The sequence below is a fragment of the Carassius auratus genome, chromosome 40 (assembly GCF_003368295.1).
Source record: "Carassius auratus strain Wakin chromosome 40, ASM336829v1, whole genome shotgun sequence".
Lineage (NCBI taxonomy): Eukaryota > Metazoa > Chordata > Actinopteri > Cypriniformes > Cyprinidae > Carassius > Carassius auratus.
Window position 1 is genome coordinate 3844755 of NC_039282.1, and position 12409 is coordinate 3857163.

A 12409-nucleotide genomic window follows, 5' to 3' on the forward strand; every position below is an offset into this window, starting at 1 on the left:
AGTAATCAAAATGTAGCATAATGAACTAGAGCTGTTCAGAAGGTATCTATTTTGTTATTTTTTTCAGGACACAGAAAACAGCCATTTCTACTGTTTAGAATTCATAAAGACACGGAAAGCACCTGCAAATGTGAATAAAGTTGATTTTCAACTTAAACCTTGTCTTTACAAGAAACTTTAAATATTAACAAAACGTTAATATTTTGCTTGTTTATGTAAGGACTGTGTATGATTGGTTTATCAACAGTAATTCAGTTTCGAGGGTCAGATCTCCCCATAGTGTTGTATGTTTTGTAAATCAATGTAAAAGGAAACTACATTTTATTGAGAGAAAAAAAATACATGTGATATTCAATGCATTTTCCCATATATTGTCTTATGATTGGATAATAGTTTTTAACTGACAAAACAAACAGATTCGAAAACTATTTAAACTTATCAAGTATTTTATTGTATTTTTTACAAGAATCAGAGTCACATTATTTACCCTGGAGATGCCTAAACATCTTAGCGCAACACAAAGCTGAAACAAAGACTGAAGCTTGTGAATCTTATAACTAAAATATCAGACTGGACACATCAGGCCCAGATGTGGATTCCCTCATTTTATACTGTATGATCAGCAGAGGACGCTACAGCGTTACAGAGTCAGTCAGTTTGTCTGCTACAAGATCAATTACAATGAAAACAAGATAGAAAACCCCAGTCAGACTCTTAAAGTATACATCTGTGTGAATAAGAACATATCAGAACATCTGTGTAAATCAGAACAGTCTTTAAAAGTAGTAGAACGTTAAAAAATGTGCGTAGAATATTTCTGAAACAATGCTACTTATCAAAACAAAATCATAATGCTGAAAGTAATACCAAGCTACTTCATTTTCATTACAGATGGTATTTATAATTGAGGAAGAAGAACAGCTACATATCAGAAACACCAACTGCAATGTGTATATACTGTACAGTGGGGTCCAAAACCCCTGAGACCACTAAAGAATAGTTCATCCAGAAATAAACATTTGCTTAAATGTGCTCACCCACAGGCCATAATATATGCAGATGAGTTGTTTCTTCGTCTGAAAAGATTTGGAGAAGTTTTGGAGAAACCTGAAACATGCAGTGATGGACTGGAGTGGTGTGGATTATTGTAATTTTTCCAGATGTGTTCAGATGAAACAATTAGTCTAAAATCGTGGATGGCCTAATGTTGAGTAAACTTTCAGCAAAATCTGACTGAAAATGAATACATTTCTTAAACATGGCCCCCTTTTAATGCACGCAAGCTGTGATGAGCTCCACAAGTATGTGCAAAAACTTATACATAACGTCATATAATTCAACCAGTGGGTCACACGGTGCTTTTAGCATCAAACACAATGGAATAGTGCACAAGCTCAGCATAGTGCGACCCAGCCGTGCCTGGAATCACCGTCTTGTCTGGGCAGTGAGGGTCCTGCATTAGAGCTGCTAGAGACTCACGCTCTCTTCTGTCTTTCTTCTTTGAAAAAAAAAAAAATAATAATAATAATCAAATCAGTTTTTTATATCTATTGGACAAGCTATAGTTGCAATTATATAACACTCTGTCTTTGTACCTTTTGTGATGATTGACTTCTCCCACTTTTGCTAGAAAGAAATAAGATTAGGAAATTTATATCAAGGGGGATTTTTTTTTCTAAAACAAAAAGCCACAGAAACTTTTGCAATTCAAATTGACATGTCTACCACTAAGACATGAGCAGTCTGTTTATGTCGCATGAATAGCAGAGATGTGGTAGAGATGTGGTCTCGTACTGCCAGCCTGTGCAAGCCACCATGTATCCTGTTTATGAACACTGTGCATGCCATTGGTCTAGGTAAGATACCTTGCTTCCTGTTTGCCTTCACTGTTCTCACCTGTATGGTATAATATCCAAAAAGAAAACAGCTGAATTTTATTTAGTTTGTTAGAAAGCGAGTCTACTCACCAGAGGACAGCCAGAATGATAATCAGGATGAGGGTGATTGCAGCGGCTGATGTGGAACAAATAGTGATGAATATCACTGTGGGAAACAGACGTTCATTACCCCGATTGACCATAATTCCATCTGCTGATAATCTATGCCTGATATGTGTAAAACTCACTGTGTTGAGTCTCTTCACTAGTTACATCCACCCGAATGAAAACTTTAGCCGTGTGGTGGTGGTACGAGACGTGGCATATGTACAGTCCTGCATCCAGTTCAGACACTGGTTCTGTAAAAACCAGTGCCATTCCCGTGGTGTCAGCTGCTGACCCGTCCTCCCTGGGATGAGAAAAATTCAGAGACGTCTCAGATGACAACTTGGAAAAAAAAAGTCTATTTTTCTCTAGAAACTGAAAGATGGACGATCTAGAAGAGTTTTGGTCAAGATGTCTGAAATTAGCACAAACAAAACTGAAAAGTTAAAGGGGTAGATCACACAAAATGACACTTTTATCCAATACAACTTACAGTACATTCAGGCTCTAAATTTTTTTTACCAGTATGTGTGTTCCCTGGGACCCAAACCCATAACCTTTCGCATCACAAACACAATGCTCTACCACTGAGCCACAGGAGCACACACGATTTTCACAAAAGTCTTAGTAATCTTGTTGCGTTTTTGTCATTTTTATTCATTTTTTCTAACATGTCTATATATTATTTATTTATTTTTATTTATTAGGTTAAAGTAATTTAGCTTTAGGTATTTTAGTACTTAAGGTTAAACAACAATTTTTTTTTTTAAGTTGAATAATTCTACTGGTAAGAGGGCACCACATTTATTGTATAGCATAAATAATCCTTTAGTAAAACATGAATGTGAAAGCATTAACTAGCCCTTGTCTTCTCTATGTTACTCTCTGGATGTCCGAAATGAAAGAAAAATCAGTGTGCAGTATTTAGGTTTTGAGAACTGTGCAATAGGCCGTGGTACATTCATGAAGTGTTTTTCTGTGCGGCAACTTTGAATTCTTGAGTATTTTGTGCCTTATTTAAGCATGCTCTACTCAACATACCTGTAACATATTGTCTTGTACGATGGAGCATTGCCATGGGCTCTGAGATGTATCTTCTGATTCGAGAGGTTTTCTTGCAGTGCTAAACGATGCTCATTCTGGCCATGACTTCTACGATCAAGTGTGGTTTTGTTTAAAACCTCAATACTTGAAATAGCTGAGTGAACGATAAAGCAGATTGCATTCAGCAAATAAAATACATTTACTGAAAGAACAGCCAGAAATTGTGCCAGTCAGTATTTTGGGGTTAAGGAATGCTTACAATATTTTGGAACTCGTATTTTCCGCCTCTCATCCCTGCCGAGCTTGTTCTGGATCAGACATATCAAATCTTTCCCCTCATATTGACTGAGTTGAAATGCATGAGTTGAATTGACTTCTACTTTAATTCCGTTATATTTGACCTCGGTAGTCGCTTGAGTTACAGCGTCTTCATCAGGAAGGACCCAGGAGATGTTGGGTTTCACCCCATCACCGCTGTACTCACACACTGCATGCCAAATCTCAGTGTATCTCTCTTCACCCAGAAACGCGCGGCTTGCAGATGGCCCTGACAGCAAAGACGTTTTCATTACTTCATTATTGTGTTAATTTTGTAAAAGCAACTGTTCAAGCTGTTCTTGTCATTGTAGTGGTCATTTTAGGGTTTTAGGTTTTCATCAACTGCTGTCAATTAAACTTGATTATTTCTTTAAATTCAAGCCATAAGAAGCATAGCAGTTTCACGGTAATAATTAGGTCATGTTTAAAAAGTATGAATGGACTGATTTGTAGCTTTCTTATGCAATCACATTAATACTTTTCTAAGTGTGGCTCAAGTGTCAAACTACTTTTGGGGTTAATGTAATAGTAAAACTTACTCAAGGATGGGAGGACGATGCTCTTGTTCTCTGGTTTCTCTAACCCTTGAAGCTCAACCACACAGGTCACGGTGCATCCGGCATGTGAGTGAATAGGAATACGCACCCTGCTCTGAGCAACATTCACATGATCCTCCTGAAACGCAGATTGAGTCATTGCACATTCACTAGAGCTCGTATCAATGCCATGGCGCTCGACAGTCCAGGTGATGTTTGTTGCCGGGGTCTGGCTCTGCACTGAACACACCAGCCATGCATATGTAATGTCATTGTCCCATTCGACACCAGACTGCATGGTTATATTCGGTGGTGCTACAACCAGAAAACGAACTACATGTCAGAATTTTTGATAGATGGCTCTGTTTTAAAACCTAGTATGCTGCCTATGTAAACAGCATGCATCTATCCATCCATTGTTCTATACAATCCATACCTCCATCCACCTATGCATTCATCCACCTATCTATTCATCCACTTATCAATCCATCCATCCATCTACTGTTCATCCACCTGTCCATTCATCCACCTATCTATTCATCCACTTATCAATCCATCCATCCATCTACTGTTCATCCACCTGTCCATACATCCACCTATCTATTCATCCAGTTGTCAATCAATCCATCCATCCATCCATCCATCTACTGTTCATCCACCTATCAATCAATCAATCAATCAATCAATCAATCAATCAATCAATCAATCAATCAATCAATCTATTATCATCATTGTACTATAATCTACCATTCATCAACCTCTCCATCCATCTATAGTTCTATCCAACCATCCAGGTATCCACCTATCTATTCATCCACTTATCCATCCATCTATCTACTGTTCATCCACGTATCTATTTATCAATTCATCCATCCATTGTTCTGTTGATCGGTTAATCCATCCATCCATCCATCCATCCATCTATCATTCTATTATCACCATCATTGTACTATCATCTATCTATTCGTCAACCACTCCATCCATCTATGGTTCTATTCATGCATCCATCTATCACCCATCCATCCATCCATTGTTATATTATCATCATTATACAATCAATCCATCCATCCTTCCATTTGTCCACCTATCACTCCATCTACTATTCCATCCATCCATCCATCATTATCCATCATTCTGTTATCATCATTATACTATCCATCCATCCATCCATCCTTCCATCCATCAATCCATTTGTCCACCTCTCAATTCATCCTTCCATCCATCCATCCAACAATGTCTTACCACACACAGGAAGAGCAATCTGCCGCCTTTCTTTTTCCATGAAGTCAGGATGGTCGACTACGCACTCAACTACATATCTGCGGTTCATGCAGCTAGGCACAGTCAACACACTTCTGACAGAGAAAGATCCATTAAGGTGTGTGTCTTCAGACTGAATTGTACTTTTAATCTCTTGTGGAAGAATCCAGGACACATTTGCAGCGGGAACAGCATTGGATGCCAAACACTCAATGTGAACAGAGCCTGAATTTTCTACTGAATTCACACTGATATTTGGGGGAAATGTCACTAAAAGTAAAAACAAATCATGTTTACAGTCAGTTTACAATCTTTAGTTGTAGAGTGTAGAATATCAACACTGAGTGATGGCAAATATAAAGTACCTGGCAGTAGGACTTTTGGATTTACTTTGATTGTGAAGTGCAGAGAAGCCTGATGTCTACGGTAAGAGGCCTGACAGAGATATTGTCCGACAAGGTGCAGCTCTACGGGTCCTCTGATAAAGAGATCACTGCCAACCACATCCACATCTTCAGGCAGTGGTTGGCCTTGCCTTGACCAAGTGATAAAAAAGTGCAAAGCAAGCATTTCACAACTTGTCTCAATGCTTTTATTCTGTGAAGAACACACTACAATCTAATACTTACATTTTTACATTGTGTATAAAATTGACTCTATCATTTTGTTGTATCAGTGCTCGTTTTTTATTTCAATTTTACGCACGTATTCAAGGCCTTCAGTGATAATATTACTTCATCTTACCTGGAACATTTCATTTTAAAACTTGGTACATTGCCTACAACTTCCATCCTGATTTTAATATCCGTGTCCCCCTCCACAAGCACCAGTGAAGTCTGATTCTCAATGTTAATGCCATAATCAAGGTCTTTCAGCTGAAGTGAGGAAAGATCTAGATGGGAAAAAGGTTTACTAATTAAAAAGTGCTTCAAATATTCTACACATGTGCATCTATTCAGTTTAAATAGTGCTGGTACTCACAGTAAATTGGCAAAGTGATTGTCCTTGAGTTTATGAACGGGAGAAACGTGTAGTTAAAGACACAAATGATATTTTCTCCTTCATAAGGATCTGAAGGGAACCAATATGAACTGATAACTGAATCTGTCCTGGAGACATTTCTCTCTGAAGGTGGCATGTTTTTGAATTCAGGAAGTATCCATGTGATATTTGGATGTGGCCTCCCTCCTGTTGCTGTACATATGACCTCTTGAAAGTCTTCTCCTCCTTCTTGGACCAGGGAGGTCTCCATGTTTATATCAGGAGAAACTGTTAAAAAGAAGAAAAGTGCCAATAAGAACAGAGGAAGTTCATGAAAAAGAGACAGGTCTTTTCTTTGTATGTCTGAGAATAATCCTAAGGTTAAACAAGCATACATTTGAGTTTAGAGGAGTTTGAACAGCTGCTCGGTCTGTTTACCAAGCTGTTGTAGACACTAACTCTAGCTCCAAGCAAGGTACTTTCTCAGTGAATGAAAGACACTTGGTTTAGATGTCATGATTCAAGAAGTGATAAAAGATTAAGTCACCAAACATTTGCTCCACTTGCAAAAACCTGTTCGCTAACCAAATGCAATATAGTTTAGCATTTAGCGCAGGAGTATTTCAATCAAGCTGAAGTCGTTCATTTCAGCCTCAACACTACTACTATAGGCAAACACTTTACAGATTGTCTTCTAAACCAAAATTACAGGTCAATAGTCCGTCTTGCTCTATTACCGCTAAGGTACAGCAGAAGGTAAACACAATTTTATCTGATCAGGTTTGCAAGTTTAAGAAACTGCACTGTGCAAATTCTTACTACATTTTTGGGCTGGTTTTGTTAATCGATTTGCATAACTTTTTTCGTGAATCAGGCCTGAAAACAAGCAAATTAACTGTTTGCTGTGAGAACAATTCTTGCTGAGTTCACCAGCATTCATAAGTTTGATTAGCAGGCATTTTTTTTTAATAAATGGTAATATTTGGTTAATAAATAAATAAAAAGGTTATTTAATAAATGTTAATAAATACAGAACTACTGATGTTTACTCTTCACAGTTTTGCAATGTTTGATTTCTACAAGGATGTTCTTTGTGGTCAGACATCTGCTGCAAATGTGACAGTACCACAGGAAACACATGTGGCCTTAGTGCAAAGAGCAGACAATAGGAGAATGAAACTTGTTTTCTCAGTTCTGTGTTTAAGGTTTCATTCTGAACAAATTAGCCAGTGCAAAAGTACACACAACTAACTTATGTTGTCTTGCACACTCTGGCTTTTCCTAATAAAACGATCTCTTTTTACTACCTATCGAAGCAGAACTTACCAAATGTGTCTACCTCTACGTTGGCTCTTTTGGGTTCAGTAAAAGCTGGATGCTCAACCACACAGGTGACAGTGCTCTCATTGTTCATAATTAGGGGGAAGCGAAGTACACTGATTGAACTGGTTGTGCCATTGGGATGAACTGGATTAATCTTGTTCACGGAGAAGATGTCGTCTCTTGGAAGGGCACCAGAGATCTCCCATCTAATCACAGCCTCAGGCTTGGCACCGGAGGCAGAGCAAGTGACAGCGTGGTAGATGGTCCCATTCACAACTTCCTCTTTCAAAGTTATGTCAACATCAGGACGAGCTTAGAGACAAAACAGAGGTTCGATGATTTTTTTCCCCCAATGATTTTCAATAGTTTACACATTCGTCATGTCATTTCAAACTCATATGCTTGCTTTTTTTCTGGGCAAAATGCGTTTTTGTATACTCACCGATAACACTGAGATACGTGGTGTCCTTTGTTTCATCCTCTTCAGAGTCAAAGACACATGTGTATTCTCCCTCTTGATCAAAACTAGTCACGTTCACCTTTACAGTAAGGTTTGTAATTGATGCCGGGATGTCAAAGTTTTCTCTGTTGAAAAAATTGGTACTGAATTTGTAGCCTGCCATTTTCCTCGCCTTCTTTGTAGAATCTAAACGGTTCCAGGAGGAGAACAAGATGTTACTTTGTCCAGTGTACAGACAGCGCAGGTAGACCTCCTCTCCCAAAATCCCTGTCACTCTTTGGTCAAGAACCAAGTCTCTGGTCTCCAAATCTTTATAAAAATAAAACAGAGGAAGGAATATTACTCAAAGATTTAATGACATAGTCCATTACAGTAATCGTTCAGGCAAGAACTCTTTTAATTTGTTCATTGCACCCATTGTGTAACCCCTATAAAGCACAGTCAGGGGAAATGTCAGCACTTGGCACTCTTAACAAACTTAGACGGATTTCTTCATTTGAGATAGGGCTGCCGACAAAAGGATTTCTTGACATGTCCATTTAACACCCCCTAACATTTGTGAAATGAATCCTGAAGGGCATATATTATGCAACAGAGTAAATTAAGAAACCACTTTCTTAAAAGAAAAGAAAAAAGAAAAAGTCAGTCAAAAATGTCTGTCATTATTTACTTACCCTCTTGTGGTTCCAAACCCAAAAGACTTAAGATAAAAATAGAGATTTTGAAAAATGACCTGGCCATTCTTTTCCGTATAATTAAAGTTAATGGAGACTGGGGCTGTCAAACTTAAAAAGAATTGCACGCCATATTGCAAGGCTTCTGAAGTTATGTGATAAGTTTGTGTGAAGAACAGGCCCAAATTTAAGTAATGTTGACTACTTTTATGGTGCTTCTGCCTCCTTTTTGCATCCTGTCCCTATCATTGTGATGGAAAAGAGGGGCCAGCACATTATTCAAAATATCTCCATTTGTATTACAAGGAAGAAAGTAAGTCATGTATCATTTGAAATTACATGAGGGTAAGTAAATGACGGAAATTTAATTCTGGGTGAACTATAAAGACCAATGACATTTTCTCGCTGTTTACAAAAGCTAAAAGTAACTCAAAAATGCATTAGGCAATATTTCCTACAGTGTAAAAAAAACGCATAAGGCCCTGATTACAAAAGTGACATCACACGCAGCATGCATAGAGTCTAGAATGGAAATTGAGATGCTTTGCACAAAAGGAAGCAGATGTTTTTGGTTTTTCAGTCATGTGACAAGACTTTCCAACACAGGTCTTTTGCACAAATGCTGCGTGCTTCTGCAAACCGCACACATACCACTGTACGTCATTTAACTGATTACATGCGAACACAATTCTGTGTGTTCAAAATCACAGCCTTTGCATGCGTCATTACTACCCTGATTTGATGATGTTCCGAATCTGATGGCTTGAGCAAGAAAAATAAAAAATAAATAAATAAATAAATAAAGCCAGCAGAACACACAATTGCAAGAAGCATTTTTTTTGCCATCTGAAAAAAGCATTTTGCATTCTGCATTGCTACTGTATGTTAACTGAACAATTGAAACCACATTTTTCTTTTTCGTAAGAATTTAATCTGATTTAATCTTTTCTAGGGATATAATTTCATCAGTACTAAATACAAGACACAACTGATTGTTTCCATGCACCAGCATTTATTAGTTTCAGAATGAAAGGATAAGTGGTTCAATGTTTTTCTCAAATAAGGATGTCTGGCGAAGGACAGTGGAAATGCCTAAAGCAGAATTTGTGAAAGAATCTTCGTTCATTGCACGAAGCTCTTCTCACTGAGCAACCGATTTTATCATGCTTATCATCACATACTCAAAACCCTCAAAAAAGCTCAAAATAACAATAGCAACAATTTAAACAACGGGCTACTTTAAAGAAACAGTAACAATGTTAATTATGCACAATTGCAAAGCCTGCCAGAAATTCTCATTCCCTCCCTTTTCTCAGGAAGCGTCTTCTCAGTGTGAGCAAAGTGACAGACTCAGATGAAATGCACAGGTTGTGTGTTCAAGTATCTAACCATATTCTATTAATTCACATTATATCCAAATTGGTTTGTTCTTATACATAGGCAATCGGAAAATATGCAAGCTATTCAAAAGGGCCAGAAAACACAACAGCATAATCTGATCAAATTAAGCAAAAATACTGAAATCTGAGATAATATGAACCTACCTTGCATGTCCCCTCTGTGAGCAAGATTTAGAATAATTGCTGAAATAAAAAATATTGGCAGGCCCATGTTGAAGTCATTAAAGAAGGCAACTGGAGCAAAAAACAGTTCAATGTATGTGCCAGGGTGTGTGTGTGTGTGTCTGTGTGTGGTTGAATCTGTTAGTCTGCGGGACAGAAGAGGTCATAGTCAGCTGCTAGAGAAGTGTGTGAATGTGTGTGTGCTCCTCACCCCAAACCCCAAAAATAGTCAGGCTTTGAATAACCCCGAAACTGCCTGTCTACACTACATTTGTAGATCATTACTTCAAAAATAACTCTCATGCCTATTTATTATGGTCATAGATATGATCTAGCATCTTTGCCCTGGATGTTTTGATGTGACAACCTGTTACGTTTTATGATAATGAGATTATAATGAGATGATGATTTGTTTGTATAAAAACAACAACAACAACAACAACAACAAAAAAAACCACACATTAAGAATGATATGACAAACTTTAAATTTAAATTTAAATGTTGATGACATTTTACTGCCAACCATTTGGACCAGATTGGTTCTATTAACAAACTTGTACATTAATCAGCAAAATTATTAAATGCAGATTAATTTTGCTGATTAAATAGAACAATTTGTGTTCACAGAAAAAAAGTAAATCTCATTGTGTAGACGCAGTCTAAACAGCTTTTCAGCCCCTGTCACTAAGAGTATAACCTCTATTCGCTTACAACTGTCAAATTAGTCAGTTATCATTCTTAGTCATACATCCTCTTTCAGTCCTGTTGAGAAGTGAGTTGTAGAGAATGGATGTCACTGCTTGGGAAACTACAATTAAACTGTTGACTCATCGGTTGAAGGGGTACTGAGGTTTCAACAACATTTTTCACTCATTCACTAAACAGTGAAAAAGTAGTTTCAGTCCACGGCAGACACTTCGATTGAGGTTTCTCAGTTTCCTACTGCAAATAGTAGGTGGCAGGAGCGTTTGCCGTCTGTTTGTTGAGATGTACGAGTAACTGTGACTTGCTAAGAGTATTACTGTGCACTAAAACATGATGGCAACTGACATGTTCACTCGTAGACACACAGACACAAATCATCACACATTTACACCACAAAATGACAGTTATCAAGGTAAACAGGAAGACTTTGAGCCAAACGCCAGCCTCAGTGCTGGGTTCCTGTTAGTCAATGTAAAAATCTCCTTTAAAGGCAATCAGTGGAGCTTGTGCAAAACAGACCAACTGTATTAATACGTTTTTCATTTTCTGATGTTTTCATATCATTGTTCGGAATTTCATTAGATTGGCCTCTAATGATGCTGTATCATTGTCACACCTTGTAGTTGGGAATGACTGTAATACAATTGCAATACTGTAGCTATCACTTCTCAGAATCAAAGAGAATTGCATTCACAAGAATTGCTTTTTGGGATTTATTGTTTATCGATACAGAGTCTGCAGATGCTGCCTATGCTGTGATTCACTTGGATGAACTGCAAATAAACAGCTCACAAATATAAAATAAAAATCTTTAGCACATAACAAAAGAGTGTAAAAATGTTACAATAGAAACCTGTAAGTTAGCTCACCATATACAGTAAAAAATTATATTTAGCAAGAAAAAAATCTAACGTTTTTTTAAGTAAAAATTATGAATAATGGAAGCTTGTTTCAGCCATGGAATAAAATAAAAAAAGGTAGCCTACTTGTGACTTTTTATGTCACAATTTGGACTTTTTTCTCAGAATTCTCAGAATTATGTCAGGTTATAAACTTCTTGCAAGTTATATTTTTTTCCCTCTAATTTCTTTAAGTTTACATCTCACAATCCTGTTGTTGTTTCTGCCACAGAATAAAAAAATAAATAAAAATTGCACATTTTTTATTTCACATTTTTTCCCTTTTTTCCCTTGTAACTGCAAATTGCTGTCTATTATAAATAAATAAATAAATAAATATATATATATATATATATATATATATATATATATATATATATATATATATATATATATATATATATAATAATTTCAAAGGATGCTTACATAGAAACATCTAATACTGATGACATTGATAACAGATGGCAGATGATTTGATGTCCATGCCACGTTTCTGAGAGGAAGCCAAACTTTCGCCCACCAGTCCTGGAGAGCCGTGCACCACTCACTGTCTCTGTGAAAAACCAGCAAACCAGGCAGCTTTTCCATGCCAACAAACCAAACACTGATGTCCCAACACTGGGGAGTCCACATTTCCTCCAGCCATGTCCACTCGATTCCAGATG

At 37.2% G+C, this 12409-nt stretch overlaps 1 protein-coding gene across 3 annotated transcripts; it reads right to left on the minus strand.

Annotated features, from left to right (window-relative positions):
* Positions 1-600: 600 nt before the first annotated feature.
* LOC113058290 (uncharacterized) lies at positions 601-10365 on the minus strand. 3 transcript variants are annotated; one of them, XM_026226054.1, is made up of 15 exons: positions 10123-10365; positions 8579-8605; positions 7887-8213; positions 7448-7756; positions 6122-6409; positions 5885-6032; positions 5506-5675; positions 5123-5410; positions 3884-4195; positions 3286-3573; positions 3024-3180; positions 2126-2286; positions 1968-2043; positions 1596-1626; positions 601-1495 (listed from the first exon to the last, which is right to left on the minus strand). In XM_026226054.1, the coding sequence occupies exons 1-15, from the start codon at positions 10187-10189 to the stop codon at positions 1349-1351; spliced, it is 2796 nt and encodes a 931-aa protein (XP_026081839.1). In that variant the 5' UTR covers positions 10190-10365; the 3' UTR covers positions 601-1348. The 3 variants fall into 3 exon arrangements, with proteins under 3 accessions (XP_026081839.1, XP_026081837.1, XP_026081840.1); XM_026226052.1 differs by having other exon boundaries at positions 601-1498; positions 10123-10363; XM_026226055.1 differs by lacking the exon at positions 8579-8605 and having other exon boundaries at positions 601-1498; positions 10123-10360.
* Between the last annotated feature and the right edge of the window lie 2044 nt (positions 10366-12409).

Excerpts from the sequence above, each read along its gene's own strand:
- LOC113058290 (XM_026226052.1), bottom strand. The coding sequence starts at position 10,189 with ATGGGCCTGCCAATATTTTTTATTTCAGCAATTATTCTAAATCTTGCT. Across the intron at positions 8,214-8,578 it reads GGGTTTGGAACCACAAGAGG|ATTTGGAGACCAGAGACTTG; the intron begins GTAAGTAAATAA and ends ATTTTTATAAAG. Across the intron at positions 1,627-1,967 it reads ATCATTCTGGCTGTCCTCTG|CAAAAGTGGGAGAAGTCAAT; the intron begins GTGAGTAGACTC and ends ATTTCTTTCTAG.